General features: G+C 41.5%; 3 protein-coding genes across 4 annotated transcripts; 2 read left to right on the top strand and 1 right to left on the bottom strand.

The window, feature by feature from the left end:
- Nucleotides 1–2,990: 2,990 nt before the first annotated feature.
- Nucleotides 2,991–4,212, top strand: s100a1 (S100 calcium binding protein A1). Its single transcript, XM_030394510.1, has 3 exons — nt 2,991–3,010; nt 3,643–3,807; nt 3,929–4,212. Exons 2-3 carry the CDS (start codon nt 3,670–3,672, stop codon nt 4,124–4,126), a joined length of 336 nt encoding a protein of 111 aa, XP_030250370.1. The 5' UTR covers nt 2,991–3,010; nt 3,643–3,669; the 3' UTR covers nt 4,127–4,212.
- Nucleotides 4,213–5,127: 915 nt separating this feature from the next.
- mettl25b (methyltransferase like 25B) lies at nt 5,128–14,926 on the bottom strand. Its single transcript, XM_030394018.1, has 8 exons — nt 14,546–14,926; nt 13,564–13,682; nt 8,589–8,805; nt 8,438–8,500; nt 8,183–8,320; nt 6,763–7,529; nt 6,092–6,276; nt 5,128–6,018 (listed from the first exon to the last, which is right to left on the bottom strand). The coding sequence occupies exons 1-8, from the start codon at nt 14,681–14,683 to the stop codon at nt 5,933–5,935; spliced, it is 1,713 nt and encodes a 570-aa protein (XP_030249878.1). The 5' UTR covers nt 14,684–14,926; the 3' UTR covers nt 5,128–5,932.
- isg20l2 (interferon stimulated exonuclease gene 20-like 2) lies at nt 14,450–18,424 on the top strand. 2 transcript variants are annotated; one of them, XM_030394019.1, is made up of 4 exons: nt 14,450–14,591; nt 16,944–17,705; nt 17,949–18,149; nt 18,262–18,424. In XM_030394019.1, exons 2-4 carry the CDS (start codon nt 17,103–17,105, stop codon nt 18,373–18,375), a joined length of 918 nt encoding a protein of 305 aa, XP_030249879.1. In that variant the 5' UTR covers nt 14,450–14,591; nt 16,944–17,102; the 3' UTR covers nt 18,376–18,424. The 2 variants fall into 2 exon arrangements, with proteins under 2 accessions (XP_030249879.1, XP_030249880.1); XM_030394020.1 differs by lacking the exon at nt 14,450–14,591 and adding an exon at nt 15,262–15,340.
- Nucleotides 18,425–18,566: the final 142 nt, after the last annotated feature.

Here is an 18,566-nt window from a genome sequence, read left to right as displayed (position 1 = left end):
CAGATTGTAGGTGATGTCTGATTGTCAGCCCTGACATGATGGAGACAGATCGACCTGCCGTCTGAACACAAGTATGTCAGATTCAGATCCCAGTGACAGATGAGCGTCTGACTTATGAACCAGATGCCAGATAAGCAACTAAAACTGTGTGACTGACATATGTTAGAGGGAGTTTTTTTGAGGAGGGTACAAGGGTTAAGACAATCTGCAAAGATTACCAACAAAATTGATTTGATTGCATCAGTATTTTTTTATGTAGTAACAGATACTCCCTCTAACCACCTTCCTGGCCAAAACATAAACAAACATAAAATATACTAATGCAATCAAATCAATTTTGTTGGTAATCTTTGATATATCAAAGACTCTAATCATCACCAAAACCACATCAGCCTATTACTTATTATATGGAAAATAATAAATTTTTTGTGTTTTTTTTAAAATAGATAATTAGTAATTCAAATAATAAAACTGGCATTTAAAGGGTTAAAATCCTGAAAATGATTGAATATTTGATCACTTTGATCAGGGAACAAGTTGATTAAGGGATTTAAGCAAAAAAAAAAAGCAGAAAAATTTTTGATGTATGTGGATTTTATGGCAGACTTTGTGCGTTTTGCAAAATGCATTACAGGAAAATAAAAGACATGTAAAAGTAAAAGACACTGGATTTCAAAAATTTGACTAAAAAAAATCCATGCCACAAGCTGCAACACAGCCAAAATTATCGCTAAATAAAAAAAAAAAGTTGAGAAAAATGTACAAAAATCAACAGAGAATGACACCTGGCTGGACCAGAGAGGAACCTGGGTTGTGATCTGAATACAAGGATTTAATTGTCAGGATTTTATATCATATCAAAACTAAAAAAAATGACTATATTAACAAACACAAAGCTGCTAAACATGCAGTAAACCAGCCATGTTAAAATATCTTCCAACAGCGTCCGTTGTTTTGGAAATCACCCAAAACCTGCACATGTGTCTGTTCAAGTGAAAGTAACCTGGAGCCTGCGGGTGATACACAGTAAACTAATCTGGCTGTTTGGGCCGAATAAACACTCACATGAGTAACACAAAGATTTACACGCCGTTATACCCAAACAACTAAATAGATCGATTCCCAAAATTGACATATATCAACATGCTGAAAACGGATATGACTGCTGCAGTGTACCGGCAACTGTTGTACGCTCGCAGTTTGGTTTAATTTAAGTAAAAAAATGACTTAGTTGGGTTTAGGAAATCATTGTGTTAAAGGGTTAAAAGGTGGAGCACGTGTCCTCGCTGCCCAGGGTTCGAGTCAGACCTGCGACTCTTTGCTGCATGTCATCCCGTCTCCGGTCGACTCTCAGCTCTCCTCTTAATATTTGTTGTTTTATCAAAGAAAACAGCGACTCCAGTGATCCCACACATCTTCTGTCTGTCGTTTACTTTTGATTGAGGGACCCCTGTTAGCAGATGTTACACACTGTGCATTTCACTGTGATCACAATCGTTCCTACGCTTTGACCTCCAACTGCAACAAGTGATGACAAATATAAACGAACATGAATCAAATCCAGAACACATCCACATTACAGCTACAAGCGCTGTAAATTCAGGATGCAAGTGAGAGTGAAAAGGCTTCAGGTGATCTAAAATAAAATGAGTTATTCCAGTAGGAAATCAGATTATAGTCAACTATGTGTTTTACAGATTTAAACATTATCTCATCTCCACCGTCTCACGCCCGGTCGGCCCGTCACCTCAGATGGAACAGGCAGATTAGATGCTGGTGATCATCTCTCTGTGCCATCTGCCATCTGAGGTGACGGAGACACATGAGGTGAGAATAACGAGGCTGAACGCATCGAAACACATGAAGTAATCTGCACATTTAACTTTGAATGTCTTCTGTAAAACACAATCTAAAAGATGAACGTACACAGAGAAGAGAATTTTGCTAAACAACTCTATGAGATGTGTATTTCACTTTTTAACTGCCAGCTCCTGGTTGCATTTTCTTGTCTCTGCCTTGTTTTATGACAAGAAAAATACGAACATCATCAGAAACTACGATGTTTAAAGTCTCCAGCAGAGAACTGCCTCTTCCTCCTCCTCTAGAATCATCAGCTGTATGTTAATTAGCTTGTGGCAGTTTGGTAAGAATGGAAATTTGGGAAATTCCCCAAAAAATCACCACAACTTCAGCTGAAGTGTTGGAAGCATTAAAGAAACAGTTAGACATGCTTACAGAGAGTCAGATGAGAGGATTCATACACTCTCATGTCTGTCTGTTGAATATGGATTCAGCAGCCAGGAGACAGTTAGCTTAGCTTAGCATCAAGACTGGAAAAGAGGAGGCGACAGCAGACATGGCTCCGTACAAAGTATCTCTAAAGCTCAATGTGAGCACATTATATCTCCTGGGTGAATATTGCGTTCTCGTTTAACTCTTTGTAAGACAGTCAATTAGCATATTCTCCCAAATTCCTGGAAGAGAAGCCCAGCATTGTTTTTAATCTGGGCTCTGGGTTCTGGTGTCAGTCAAAAGAATGCATATAACTCTTTAAATATATACCTTTGTGCAAATATCTTGGAATATGTCAGGATAACTTTCCACTCATCCGTTTGTAAGCAGAAATATTAACTGTAGCTGCTGAGCTAAAGCTGTTAGCTCGCACCTCGTCTGAAGTCAGAGCACGAGCTCGACCGCACAGCGAGGGTGCAAATAACATCTTTTATAACCAAAGGAGGAAGTAATGACTGGATTTTCATATTTGGGTGAACTGTTCCTTTAAGAAGAACTCGTCACCTTACATGACACTTTAGGAAGCCCTTATGAAACAGCCTCATGTCGTCCAGAAAAAAGTGCATTTATCAGACTTTTAAATCAGACACTCAGGTGTACAGGTGAGGGGGAGGGGCCTGATTATATCTGACAGCAGCTCTATAAATGTGATGAGGTGAAGGTGAGACTCATCGACTGATCGACTGATCAACTGATCGTCCTCAACAGCTTCAGAGAGGTGAGTAGATCATCAGAGGTAAAAATCTGGAGCTGCGGCAAATTAAAAACTAATTTAATAATATGAGATTTTTGGGGTTTCAGTCAAACAAACCTGCAATACATCAACTGAACCTGTTAGTGACACTTTATTTAAATTAGAGATGTGGTTACATATATATCAGCTTTGGTTAATAATTTTAATTTCTGCATACAACACATACCAATCTTATAAAATATGATGTTTTGAAATTACCCGACAGAGTACAGCTGGAACGTTTAGTCGATTGACTTGAGAGAAAAACGTTTCATCGTTGCTATTAGTGATGATATTTCTCAGTGTTTTCAGGATCTTTACAAACTTAACAAGCAATCGATCGCTGGAGAAAATAATCATTAGTTGCAGCTCCACCTCAAACAACTACAGCTGTACTTTTTTTTGATTATGCATTATACATTTACATCTGCATTAATGAGCAGGATGAATGTATGTGAGAAGAAATTATGGCTTGCACGGCTGCTCATACAACAACATCTCTACAGAGTTTTCAGTGTTTTCCATTGAATTTCTTTAGTTTATTCGTCACTGACTATCATACATATTAAGATCTAATTAGATCTGAGTTTTCTGCTGGTCTTTTTCACTCCCTTCAGAGACTCATCACAACAACAAAAACCAAAATGAGCAAGCTGGAGACCGCCATGGACACCATCGTGAATGTGTTTCAGTACTATTCCTCAAACGAGGGCGACAAGTTCAAGCTGAACAGACGGGAGCTGAAGAACCTGCTGCAAGGAGAGCTGAGCAGTTACCTGCAGGTGCCTCACCTGTTCACCTGTTATCAGTCCGGGAGATAAAATCTCTGATCTGATTCAAGATGTGGAACAACAAAAACGATTAGTTCTTCTTGTTAACTTCCTTTATGTTTTCCTTTCCCAGGTGCACAGGGACCCTCAGCGGGTGGAAGCCATCATGTCTGACCTGGACATGAACATGGACGGCAGCGTGAGCTTTGAGGAGTTTGTTGCCATGGTGACCGAGCTGACCGTGTGCAGCAGCAGCTTCTTCCAAGACTACACGACGCCCGTCGTCATCAAGTGTGGCCAAATGAAAGACGGGCAGTTTCAGGCGATCTGAGCTGAAATTATATTTTGATTTGAGGCTCTGATTCCAATCTTTACACTTTCTCTCTGAATATTAAAGATGAACTTATCTTATCTGAAGACTTTGTTGCGTTTTTATCACCACACCACCACGTGTCCGACCCTCCAACACTGCTCACCTGCAACTGACGCAGATACCTTGAAGACTCAGCAGAACTCATTCTGATCTGTGTTAAAACTGTTTTCACTGGTCAGAAGAAGCTCGTCAACAAGCTTCCAGACACACGTCTGGTATCTTACAAAATAATAATTATAAATAAAAGATAATAATACAGACAATATATATATATATATATATATATATATATATATATATATATATATATACATATACAACAATTATAAAATACAAATAAATAAAATAATAAAATAAAACAATAATCCAGAAAATACATAAAATTAAATAATTATACAAAAAAATGAAATGAAAATAAACAAAATAATAATACAGAAAATAAATGAAATGAAATAATAATAAATACAATAAAAAAATAAAATAAAAATAAAATTAAATCTGAAGGATGAGGTGCTGAGAAAATTCTCCTCCTTCTTAATATAAATAAACTCTTTGAAACATCTTGTATCAGCTGGAAAATGTGTTGCTGTCTTACGTGGACTTTTACCTTTATTACTTTGGATGTAGACAAAAGGGTGAACTCCACACAAATATAACTTAAACATGACATTAGAGTCACAAAATTTACTCCACGATTTATTTTAATTAGTTAATCTTACAGACAGAAGCTTGATGTTTCCGTATCTGCCGAGGGTTTAAATATGTAATAATTTGCTTTCACACTGGACACATCGTCAACTTCATGTCTGCAGGGAGAGTAAAGTATATTTAAGAACTCCACTCAAATTAATTATTTCCATTTTTATCCTGATTTAAACTTCTTACCTCGTTATGTTTACCTGAAAAATCAAGAGAACTTGATAATAATCATATAAAACATATTATCATGAAACAATGTCTGTAGTTTGCGGAACTAATATTATTTATTTGGGCTGATTGAGCATTAAAGAGTCTCCTCCACACACTGGGCCTCATGCTTGTTGGCACTGATGTTAATGTTCTGATGTTATAACACACGTGAAATAAATGCATCACCTAAAACACAGTTTGTCTGGCAGCTTGCTGTGGAGCTCTGCTGCCCCCTAGTTCATATAATAAATAAACTTTTATAATCTGGGATATCAACTACAGAAACTAAAAGAAGAAGAAATAATCTTTGCGTGCAGCTGTTTTGCCTCCATCAGTTCACAACAAAGAGGCGCTGAGCTTCTGCATGTAAAATAAAAAAGCACTTGAGTTTATTTGCACAAAACATGTAAAAAACATTAAAAAAACCCACAAACACATGCTGTATGTTTGTTATGTAATGTAGCAGGAATAAGACGATGCCAAACAGAAGACAAACTCATGAAGCCAAACTGTGCGATCATCAAGACACTGAGTGCAAAATGTCCAAAAAAGAAATCTGATGTTGGACGTTTTAAAAGCTGCTGCACTGATTCACTGTACATCTGACTGAAGCAGGGCTGAGCCTCCATGTTGTTACAGACACACACTCTCTCTGCAGGAGAGACGTTCTCCATCCGCTAAAAATCTGTCAAAGGACGTCTGGCAAGAAAAACCTGCTCATTGGTTGAATCTCTAAAAACAGACGCTAAAACTCAAAGAACAATAAGACGTTCGGTTCCTTGTGTTGTAAAAACAAGAACCAGACTCTTTGTAAACTTCAGAGAGAGTCACAAATGTAGTTGGACTTTTCTCTTCTCATCCACGAGCCTTCAGAGCCACCAGCACAAAGTTCCTCGGAGAGAAGTTTGGGTCGAACAGAGGGACGAGCCGGCTGTCCACACCTGCAGAGAGACGAGGCTTCAGTACAGCGAGTGGAAAGGAAGGTCTGATTACAGTTTGTGTGCGGCGGCTCACCGTTCTCCTGCAGGTAGATCATCCTGTCCAGCAGCACCAGCGTCTCCACCACAGGAGCCAGCAGCAGGGACAGGCTGAAGTACACCACCACCCTGCCCTGCTGCTGCAACATGGCCTCCACCCGCTGCGGGTCCAGAGGCAACCCGGGAGGCAGGCCGACCCGGGGCAGGCCGAGACGGGCGTACCTGACAGAAAGAGAGAGAGACAGTCATTTTGTATTTCTAGTCTGCTGTGTTCAAATGTCGTTTAGTCCTCTGGCTCCCAAACTTTACAAGTGTTTGATTACACCAAGGCTGCGTAATCTGACTTTAAAATTAAATCACAATATCTTCAGGCGTCAGAATGTGTAGGAACTATTTTCTTTCCGTATCATCACACAGACGGAATCGACTCATAGATGAGAACTTGGCCTCGTCACACTAGCAGCGTTTCGTTCGCTAAGCTGTCACTCGTTCATTCGTAGATGAACGCATCCTTCTGCACGTTGATACAGACAGAAAATAGTTCCTACATGAAACTGCTCACAACAACGTCTGTGGATTATCTTGAGTACTGTACAGTTTGTCGAATGTATTTTTCAAGGTTTTTTGAGCACCACAAGCAGAGAAGGCAGAAAATATTTATTTTGTTTTTGGGGTGAACTGCTCCTTTAGGCTGCAGCGTTCACTCACTCTGTAAACGGTAACAAGTGTGCTTTCTTTATGGTCTGGATTCCTGCCCTGCGTAGATCCGGTCTGGTATCCCTGATGAAGGACTCCAGCGCCGCCCGGTAACAGTGAGTCCTCAGCAGCTCGCTCTCCTCTCGGAGCCTCCGTATGTAATCCTCGATGGCGTGACACGCCGCCTCCCGCGCCTTGTAGGACAGCCGATGTCCCGGCAGCCCTCGCACCCAGGAGCTCATGGGGTAGCCGAACTCTGAGGGAGGCGATTCCTGGCCTGGCGTCGGCGCGGCGGGACATTCCACCAGTCCGGGCGGGGACGGGTTTTCTCTGGTTGTGATTTTCATGTAGCAACACGCCACAGAGGTGATGCCGCGGACATGTGGGCAGCTGACGAAGTGGCGGAGGAGGGTGGCGCTGAGGTCACCGCAGGCGTGTAGACCGGTCAGGACGAAGTCTGGGTAGTCTGGCTGGATGTTTTCTGCAGCTGACGACTCCTCAGACTCATTCTTACTCGGCTGGTGTTGTGATGTTGACTCAGAGCCGTGTGAGTCTGTGGAGCCACAACACGATGACGTCTGGACCACCTGACAGCGCTCCTGGCACTCAGAGCCTCGCAGTCTCTTTTTGCTGGGTCCGGATGGAGTCGGAGGATCTTCGGTGACACAATCTGCGGTCCACAGCTGCTCGATGAAGGCCTCCCATGATGCTTTGGGGTTAACCCAACCGGCCACATGGCGAGGAGAGGAGTGTGACACCGGGACCAGAGAGGAGCAGTTCTAGGAAGAGGAAAGATGTTCATTAATTCTTTGTTTTTGGTAGTGAAGAGTCTAAAGAGTTTAAAGAGTCTCATATGTTTCTCAGGCGGTGGTGGAGACCAAAGCAGAGCTAAAAAGTAAAGTTTTTATTGGACTTTTATCAGGTATAAACAAACACAACTCTTAAAAGATTGTGTCAGCTTGTTTCACAGCTTCTAGTGGACAAAAATCACTCACAGATCAGATCTACTCCTGGACAAACAATATTTTATCTTTTGGTTTAATGGACTATCCATTAAGGATGAGAACAGCCTGTGTAGCTTTGTTAACGTCTGCTACAAGATCATCGTATGTTGCTTGTGTGATTGTGGATCAGTAAGCTACACATGCATCGCCCTCTCTGGGATCAATAAAGTTGTCTGAATCTAAAATCTGAAATTTACGACAACAGGATGCTTTAGTTCTCTCCACTGTGCCACATTGTCACATTTTAACCTCCCAGCTTTGTTAATTTAAAGTTCATACAAGCTGGAGAATCAACACAATGTAAAATAAAACGGAATTACTTTTGACAACACAATGAAAACAGGCACAAATTGTTAATCTAAAGAAATATACGTAATATATCTGGTGTATTGAGTGAGTTATTGCACTCACAGTGTGTGATGACGTACCTGTTTCTGCTTGTCCTTCTCTAAGGCCCACACTAACTGTCCGTCAAACTTGGACGCCATAGCAACCAGGGTGTGGTCAGCCTCGATCGCGGTGACGGACAGTCCGAGCCCGAAGGACAAGAACCGAGTCAGATGACCCTGAGCAGAGCAGAGAGGTGGAAGTTAATCCATGTGTGCTCTTTTCTAATACACACTCTCTGTTCCAACTGTAACAACATGAACTGAAGGTTGATTTGCTGAGTACAGATCTGTTACCTGTCCGGAGCCCACGTCCACCACTCTGCTGCAGTCAGTCTGCTCACAAAGTCCTTTCACCAGCTGAGATTAAAGAAAGGAAACACAAAAACAACCTCTGAAATTCTTAAATGTAACTTCAACAGTGATTGTAGTAACAAGCGACCCATACCGTGCCCAGCTTGCGGATCTCGTGCTGTTTCTTGGGTTTGACGTGTTTCCTGAATATGTGTCCGAGCAGCGAGCTCTGACTTTGGTTCTCCAGGAACTCTTCGGGCTTCACCGAGCCGGACACGCCGCCTCGCTGCCGCCTGCACTCTCTGGGAAACGCCAGAGCGTGAGCCGTGGCACGGAACGCCAGCAGCGACAGCGGCCACACCGAGGGATATCTGCAACCACAGATCATTATTAATACACAGTATTTACATCGTCAGAACAGAATCAGGCTTTTAGAGGAAGAGTACATCATCGTGCTTTACGCGTCTTTACGTTAGCCTTTAGTAATTTTAGTAATTTAAGTAAAAATTGTGAGCTTTGAAACTATTTTCTGACTCAATATAAACTGAACAGCAGGTCATAGGTGGTAACTCTCTGCTGTCTCTGTTTCGCTATTGGTGTTTACAACCTTACTTTAGTGTCCGTCAACTTTCCTGGCGTACTTTTAATGTGTGTTGTCGTCAGGGGCGTCGCACCCGTGTGCGTGTTTGAACTTCCACACTTTTTCTGCAGTTTCTCTGCAGTTTTGCACAAACGCCTTAATACAGTCGCTCATTTCTAAGTCTAAGAAAATATGCCCACTGTTGTTATGGACCCCGCAGGTCTCGACCATCCTATTTCCATGACATTTATAGGTTTTTGCATGCAACTAAAATGTGAGCACACCTTCTGACAGCATCGCCGCCAATCAATAATCAAAACACAACTGACCACAAATGACTGTGAGGGATTTTCCACCTGTAGTCCATTTTGTTTTTATGCAGATTACAGGGAGTTCTTCTGACTTCAGCGTACATTATTTAGTACCAGCAGGAGCAGGTCACCAGATCATAAAGGACAAACTTCCTCATTCCTATCTGGACCAAACTTCACATGTTTGACAAGAGTCGAGCCCTGAACACATCAGACAATATACAGTCGTAATCACAGCGCCACATGCTGGACACAGGAAATGACATTTAACACCTTCCTGCACTGTCCAACACATGGACAGTTAACCTCTTAATGAACGCCGCCATTTTAAAGTTCTTTTTCCAAAACGACATACTGAAATTAAAAGCATGACAGCTCCAACATAGTTTGAGATTCAGGGATGTACTCGGTACCATTGGAATGGTAACACCCTCAAGTGATTCTATGACATACTGACACAGAGTTACAGAGGTTGGAACACAGGTTTTGGTTTCCGTCCAATTCAAATGTCAATAAACTGACTAAGATATAAGGGTTCAGGTATGTCTATGGACACAGCAGACACAATGAGGCCATAGCCACAGGTCTCAGCTTGCTACACTCAACATTTGAAATCAAAAGACTAAAGAATTGATTTCTCACATTTTTTTTTCTAAAGGCATGTTTGTGCGTTCTGCTTGGGTCCTTTTTTTCCAAGAGCGCCTTCTGAGATTCAAAGGCTTATAACTTGAGAACCCCTTTACCTAGAAACATAATCTTGGTCTCAAATGAAGGCTAAGACCCTGCAGGGTTTCTTGCTTGTTCAACACTTGTAGCTAGTTTGGGGTAAAATGACATGGATATTCCCATTCTATGGACTCTTGGCGAACTATGAACAACAAATTGTGGCATGACGTTGTAGCTGTGGAAAAAGGGAACACTCTGAAGGTATGTAGGCATTCTTGCTTCTTGCGGTAGAGGGCTCTTTCTAATGTTGTGTCATGGTGAGTTTAGAAGGCTATTACATGGTCTGGAAATAACTTTTTTCCTGTGTTTGTGTTTGGGCTTTAAAATAATCACGACAGTCTCAGCTTTCCAACAGTGAGTATATACTGTTAAGATCTGATGCTTCAAACTATTAGCAAAAAAACTATTAGTTTTTAGGAAGGGTGTTCGTTTAGTGAAGGCTGTTCCTATGTTGGAACGGTGTTCCTTAAGGGGTTAAGAGATGCGTACATTATAATCAGGCAATGGGGCCAGGTATGCGGCTTTAATTTATTTGTATTTTCTTAGTTATTTTCTATTTACTGTACCCACATGCCACCCATCTTTTTCTGTCATGTCTGATTAGTTCTGTGTGTTTTCAGTTTTGAGAAAATGTAATAAAAATACTTAAAAAAAATAAATAAATAAGTCGGACGGTTTCTCTGGCTGAAGAAGGAGCAGAACGAAATGTGAAAAATTCCCCATAAGGATGAATGGGAAAAACTTTGCAGAAGTGTTTTATTTGCAGACCCACTACTGCTGTAACAATATAATTTCCCAGTCTGGGATCATTAAAGTAATTCTATCTATCTATCTATCTATCTATCTATCTATCTATCTATCTATCTATCTATCTATCTATCTATCTATCTATCTATCTATCTATAGATAGAAGAAGCTGAATATTTCATGCTTGCAGCATTCACACTAATTAGTGGGCAGCCATGTTGTCTAGATGTGAATCACAGAATGTGATTTTGAATGTAAACATTTACAATCAAAGATAGAAGAAATGGAACTGTCCACATGACAAAGCAGAACATCAAAGCCAAATGGAACCTTCAGTCATCAAAGCAAAGATTCCACGATGCCTGTCAGCAGCTGCTCTGCAGACTGTCTCATTGTTTTATATGTTCAGTCGTCTCAACAGGTTTCACTGCTGACAAAGAGAGAAAGCAAAGCGAACAATCAACAGGCAGATCACTGATACAGACGACATCAGTCCATCAGAACGAAAGAAATGCTGTCTGTGAGGAACTCGATAGGTATCCAGAGGACCTCTAAACGGCGGCTCAGAGACAGTTCTCATGAGTTGCTGTCCAACAGGTGCCGAGCACTTTGAAATGCAGAGCTGAAGAACAAGTTGGTTGAAGAGAAAACCAAATACGTCAGTCAGAAGAAACTGACAGTCCAACTTCACCAAGAGTTGGCTCAGACGAGAGACCAGTTGGAAAAAGACAATAGGCTGAATAAGATGGACATTAAGCCTCAAAAGTACAGTGATCCAACAGGTGATGCCAACCAGGTGAGAAACATCGCAAAGAGAGAGAAGAAGACGGACCTTCAAGAAGATTATATGGAAGCTGAAGTTTCTCATATAATCAACAAAGACAAGTCCGGAGCTGAGCTGCAGGTGGACGAGGACAGGATCAGCTCCTTCAAGATGAACTGGGGTGGATGAAAGCTTCACACAACGAAATCACCTAAAGGTACGAAACTGATGTCATCAATACCAGACATCAGGTTGACAACATTCTGTGTGAGCTTGAATATGGAGGCAGCACAAACACCTTCAAAAGGAAGACAAGGAGTTGCTCAGCCAGAAGGAGAATTTCCCAGCTGAGCTCCATGAGGAGAAAGAAAACAACCGTCGTCTCCAAGAAGAACTACAGAAGACGTGTGTGTCGTACCATGAGATCAGCCAAAGGTTCGAAAACGACATCATCGCTGTCAGACAGCAGGCTTACAACGCTCAGCTCCAATTTAACAAGATCAGCGTTTCACAGCTTGAGATCAGCCAAAGATACCAAACTGATGTCACCGCTGTCAGACAGCAGGCCGACACTCTTCAGCAGGAGCTTGAAAAGGAAGTCAAGTCTCACGCAGACACAGTGTTGGTCGGCTCGCACGTGATCCACAACTAGAGGGCTGAGCTGGACACTCTTTGTCAGAAGATGACAAAGGAGATCAGTGTCCAGCAGCAAGAGGCCACAGGTGATGTGAGAGCCAGGCGTGAGGAGAAGTGCGAGGACGAGCCAGTGGAGCAGCAAAAATCGCTCCCTGAAGTCCACCGATAACGCACTAACTCCCAGAGGAAGATCAAGTCCCTGAGGAGACTCTCCCAAAAACGTCGAACAGTGACCCCTTCAATCTGGGTCGTGGGTTTCCCCGGGTGTTCCGGTTCCCACAAAAAAAACTAATACAAATTGAAAATAAATTTGGAAATAAACTTGGAAATAAATTTGGAAATAAACTTGGAAATAAATTTGGATATAAATTTGGAAATAAATTTGGAAATGAATTTGGAATAAATTTGGAAATGAATTTGGAATAAATTTGGAATTAATTTGGAAATGAATTTGGAATAAATTTGGAATTAATTTGGAAACACATTTGGAATACATTTGGAAATAAAATTGAAAAATAAAAATTGAAAATGAAATTGAAAATCAATTGTCTGCATTAATTATTGTATTTTGTAGGATGTTGTATTTTTACAGTCACATGTTTAAAGAGGTGGCAGTTCATGTTATACACATGGTCAACAGGTGTGTGGAACATCCCGACCAACAGGAACATTATTACATTCACTTATGAAAACACACAGGCGACACGTTCTGAGAGCGATGCTAGCAGCTCTGTGAAGCTGACCACCACAAATAACTGAATGTGTGGGAAACACTGGTTAATGCAAAAACCACAACAATCTGAGATGTTGTGCGTTTGTGTGTTATTGCTTGGTGTTTAAGTTAATAAGGTAATTTCAATATTTGTGTTTACATTTTCTTAAGGTTTACGAAACCAAGAGAAATCCTGTCAGCCTCTAAATGCATTTACTTGAGAGTGAGAGTCACATTTGTTACCATAGACATTTTCTCTTTTACCAGATGATAGCCTATTTGAGTTTTGTGGAGATTAATGATTTATTCATTGTCACAAAAAGTGATTCCATATTTTTCAAGCCGGTGGTAGAAGTGTTACAGACGTAAGTGATTGGCATTATTTAGCATATATTTAACTACAAAGAAGAAGATGGTGTTACATCAAAATCAGTCAGAAGCAAGAGCAGCCAGTTCCTAGACTTACTCTTACATGAAGAAACTGAATTTTGGGCTGTTTTGGGTTTTTATGTGTTTCAGAATTAATCTCAGCTTTAATATACAGGCCCTAGTCAACATTCAAATGATAAACTGTAGGTTAGAAACGAGTTTAGCAACATTAGGACAGAGGGTTTTCCCCCAAACACCTGTTAATTGATCTTTAATACCTAATACCTTCTGTCTGCATGTTTAGCATCCAGCAACAGGTCTGCAATCTGTGGATATGACAGGTCCTGCAGCACAGGCTGCCAGCTGTTGGGTAAAGTGTGCCAGAGATCTTCAGTGAAGAACTCCTGCAGATGAATAACAAACTGTCAGAAGGTTATCAGAGAAACAACAAAAAGAGGGGATGAGTATCCAATTTTGTATAAATTACTTATTACTTATTAAGTAGTTTCTTGCTGGGGAATTGTTTCCGCTCAGTGGTTCTCGACTGAAGGATATACATGATTTTGTTTAACGAAAAAGTCTTACAAATGTGCAAAACTGTAGAAACGTATGTATGTAATCATGTATGTAATGGGGCTTTGGTGTCGTGGATTCCACCAGTTTTTACATTACAGTGTGTTTACATATCCTGAGAAGTACTAATGCATGTATGGGGAAAACAGTCTAAGGTCTATTTTAGAACCAGAGGAAGCTCCATGCAATCTGATAAGTTGCTTCCACTGTTGTTGCATTGTGGGTAACGTAGTTGCCAGGTTTTGAAAAGCTAGAAGAATGCGTGTAATAAAGAAGGTCCATAATGAGTCCAACTTTGTTATTGGGGTGCAATGCTAGACCAGTGGACTGCTTTTGAAAAATAATAATAAAAAAAAATAGCGCCTACATTACCCACAATGCAATTTAGCCTCAGAGTGACATCACTGGAGGCATTTTAATCAGATTACACACAGCTTCCTCTGGAGCTACAAAAGCTTTATACTGCTATGTTTTAAAATGTATTTATCTATCTATCTATATCTATATATTTTTTTTTATCTATGCCATAGTACCCAACAAGACGTGTAAACACACTTCCATGTTACACATTAGTGGAGATACCCTTTAAGTTGCCATGCCAGCCTAATTTATAAAACAAAACAACATCATCAACATGCATCCATCTGACATAGCTGTGTTACAAATAGGAAAGGAGTTTGTTATTAATACGCACAATTATATAGGAGTCGGACAGGTGGCTGTACTGAGACAGGAAGGAGGTGAGTCTCCTCGCCAGCTCTCTCTGCTGCTCTGCTGCCAGGCTCGATGTAAACATCTCCACATCTTGTGCTGCAGTCAGTTTAACTGACATGGAACTGGAGTACGAGCTAATGCTAACATATATGGGCTTGTTAGCGCTTTGTTACCGCTTCCGGTTCAGCCGAACTGTGTCTATAGACGGTCAGTGACTCGCAAAGTCATTAAAATCGGCATTTATTACGCGGATCTCGTGCTGGGCGTTTCACAAATGCTAGTAATGTTTAGCCTCCAGCTAAGCTAGCTGCAACTTTCACATGTAGATGCTGATGCGTTTAGGTGCATCTCGTAAATCCAATTATTACAATACATTACATTCGATCAAGTGGTTAGAATTAAGAAACATGTATAAATAACCATCATTCACTATTTTGTGGATATTTGTACGGATCCAGTGCTAAGTTATGTCGCCACTTTCGGCTACTGCGAGTAAATATGTGGTAGAATATCCTCAAATTATATTTCATTGCGGTAATTACTCAATTATTGAGCATGATCAGTTTTTTATTCATTGTGATAGTCTTCAATAGACGTTACTGAAACAATAAGCTATTATCCACGAAATCAAGTCAAAATTATGACAGATAACGCTTTACAGGACAGTAAAATTTGATTGTATTCCAGATTTGTGTTTGTACGCGAAGGCAGCATGACCCGGATATTGATATTCGTCGAGGGCAGGAAGGCGCGTGCGGTCCGGATCGAGCAGCAGGTCTGGTTTTTAGATTTCACAAAGTTATTTTCAGAGATTTTCCTGATACGGGATGTATCGATTATTAACCTACGTGAGCTCACAAACACGCTTTGCTGAATTTTCCGTCCAGAAACAATCATTTCCAACGATCGCTAACCACGGAATTAGCACAACAGCACAGCTAGCGTTAGCATGCTAACGTTCAATGGCTGCAACGGACCGTCAACAGCGTTAGCTAGCGTTAAAATAAAAGCAGGGTTAGATCCGCTTTAAACACATTTTTAACGAATTAGCTGCATTGTACTTGTCTGTACAAGGTATTATCAGTAGCTATAAAACACTTGTACACATAGGTGGAATGTAACTAAGTGCATTTCCTCTTGTACTGTATTGAAGTACAAATTCAGAGTACTTTATCCGAGTATTTCCATTAAATTCAGCTTCATACTTGTACTCCACCAAACCTCAGAGGTAAATATTGTACTTTTAACTCCATTACATCAGTCTGACAGTATTAGTTAGTAGTTGCATTTACGATCCCCTCCCTGTCGAATGGAAACCCTTCATCTCCAGATGTGTCCGTGTTGGATGTTTGTGATAATGTTTTTAAACTAAACAACAGTTTATCAAGGTTGAAGTTAAAATGAGCTCAACTCTGAACATCTACACCAGTAATATTACACACACGACACACTAATGCAGCAGATATAACAGGAAGACAGACAGGGAACATTTTCCTGCAACTTGACTACTTTACTTTATATACTTGAACATTTTCATGGTGTAGTTTTATTTATGTGGTGGATCTGAATGCGATGCACGATTACATCTGCATGTTATCGGCCTGGAATAAACACTTTGCTGATACGACACTTTAATATGTGCTGTAGACACAACGTGACAAAGCAGCTTCCTTATTTTGCAAAGTGAATGTGCACATTTTAGAAAGCATTTCCGTTTATGTTTTTGCAGGTTACAATCATGATAAGAGTAATATTATTAATGATGCTGATAATAACTTCTGTGACGGCACATAAGCAGGACACTCAGGAAGATAATGTGACAGGATGCATAACAATCAAGCCAAACTAGTCGATGTCCAGACAGGAAAGCAAAATACATCATATGTTAACGCCAATACAGGAAGGACTTAATGTTCTGCAATTATGAGGGGGGCAAATTTGCATATATTTGGTTTGGCATCAGCCATTTGCAAAACTAAGTCGGAAAGAATATCTGCATATAGTAACCTCTAATAAATACATGTAATGTATTTCACATTACTAGTTAACTTCCTTTTAAACTCTTTCTATGCCCTTTTTGTTTTAGTCCGCAGAACAAGGAATGAGGTTGTATGTGATTCAAGAATGTAAATTAAAGTGTACTCAGAGGATCAGGCTTCATCACGAGGTTATGAAATACGGCTCATTGCAGTCACGCAGAGACCGAACAAAGAACCTGTAGGCACAACTCTGCTAAACACACAGAGACTATATTAATGTGGTCATGTTGATGTGGATGGATTCTTAAAAAGTTGTTGTCTATTGAACAGTCAGTGCAGCTCCTCATTTAAGTCCTGTGAATCTGGACCGGGTTTGATAACAGTATGTTTGTCTCGCAGGATGTTGCATTCAAACTGCCTCCAACTGATACAAACTGGACCACAGAGGGTGAAGACCTGTTGAGGAGGTCCAAATAAAGAGATCTACACATTTGATTTTGTGTTGAGGTACCTTGAGGCAACATTACCTTCGACCTCTGCTGGACTGCGACCACAGCCATGTCAGACTCAAACATCATGTTGAACCTAAGCTATTCTGATGAAGGAGCCCAGAAGAGAACTCCAGCAGGAAATCAAAAGTGGAAAGACAGGTGGTCTCAGAAGAAGAAGCTGTATTTACAGCGACAGGGCTACCTGGAAGACCAAAATAAATACAACAGCAACACGGGACAGTCCAGACATGACCACGCTCCTCCGTGCCTGAACGGAGCATCCACAAAGTCACTTCCTGTCTCCGCACACAACAAAGGTTATCACCCGAGCAGCAGCAAAGCCGGTGCTTCACACAGTAGCTCCAAACCTTCAACATCCACACACAGCCTGTCTTCCTCCTCCGACGGCCCGTCGGTGTCCAGCAGCCAGAAACCATCAGAAGGAATCCCCTCGAAGTACCTCGCCTTTGACTGTGAGATGGTTGGGACGGGACCAAAGGGGAGAATCAGCCACCTCGCACGCTGCAGTGTCGTGTCGTATGACGGAGACGTGGTTTACGATAAGTTCATCAAGCCCTCCGTACCCGTCACCGACTACCGCACCAGATGGAGCGGCATACGGCCCAGAGACCTGGTCAGCGCCATGCCGTACGCTGAGGCCAGGAAGGAGGTGAGGACATGGTTATTCAACAATGTTCAATCTGTTAATGTTACTCACCTCTGAGGCCTTTCCACTGCAGAATCAGAATGTGACATGTAGCTGCTGTCAGCTTCTGTTCCCACTGTTCAGCTCAAGTTTACGGGTTTTTCAAAATTGCAAATTGTCAGATAAGACGGAGTCAAAGGCAGAATTCTAGAACCTGGATAATGCAAATCTTTTTGGTACATGAGCTGAACGCTTCTGTGTCTGCAGATCCTGAAGCTGCTCAGTGGGAAGGTGGTGATTGGCCACGCCGTCCACAACGACTTCAAGGTCCTCGGTTACTCTCACCCCGCTGCCTTGACCAGGGACACGTCTCGAATCCCTCTGCTCAACTCCAAGGCCGGCATCCCCGTGCACGAGTGTGCCTCGCTCAAGAGACTCACCAAGGCCATCTTCAACCGTGACATCCAGGTAAGAGGAATTCAACCGTGCTGTAGTCAGTTTGCACTTTGTCCCTGTGGCACTGTGAGAATGTTTTTATTGTCAAAGTGAAACTCACCCTCGTCCTCTCTTGTCTCCTCAGACTGGGAGGAAGGGACACTCCTCTGTGGAAGATGCCAAAGCCACTATGGAGCTGTACAAAGTGGTGGAGGTGGAGTGGGAGAGAGAACTGGCCTCCAAATCAAAGCACAGTTAGTGTCCGACACGACGAGACACCATGGAAATAAAATAAGACTTTAGATTGACCTCGCTGTGGCCGACTGGTGTCAGGATCTACCAGCTTCTTCTGTCCTGTCGACATGTGAATGAAGATACCAGCTGCTCATCCAGTCTGCTGGATCAGCTTCTACCAGCTGCCTGGATGTAAATGTTACCATGGGAGGAGAA

The sequence above is a fragment of the Sparus aurata genome, chromosome 17 (assembly GCF_900880675.1).
Source record: "Sparus aurata chromosome 17, fSpaAur1.1, whole genome shotgun sequence".
Classification (NCBI taxonomy): Eukaryota; Metazoa; Chordata; class Actinopteri; order Spariformes; family Sparidae; genus Sparus; species Sparus aurata.
This window is presented reverse-complemented; position numbering and strand designations above follow the sequence as displayed.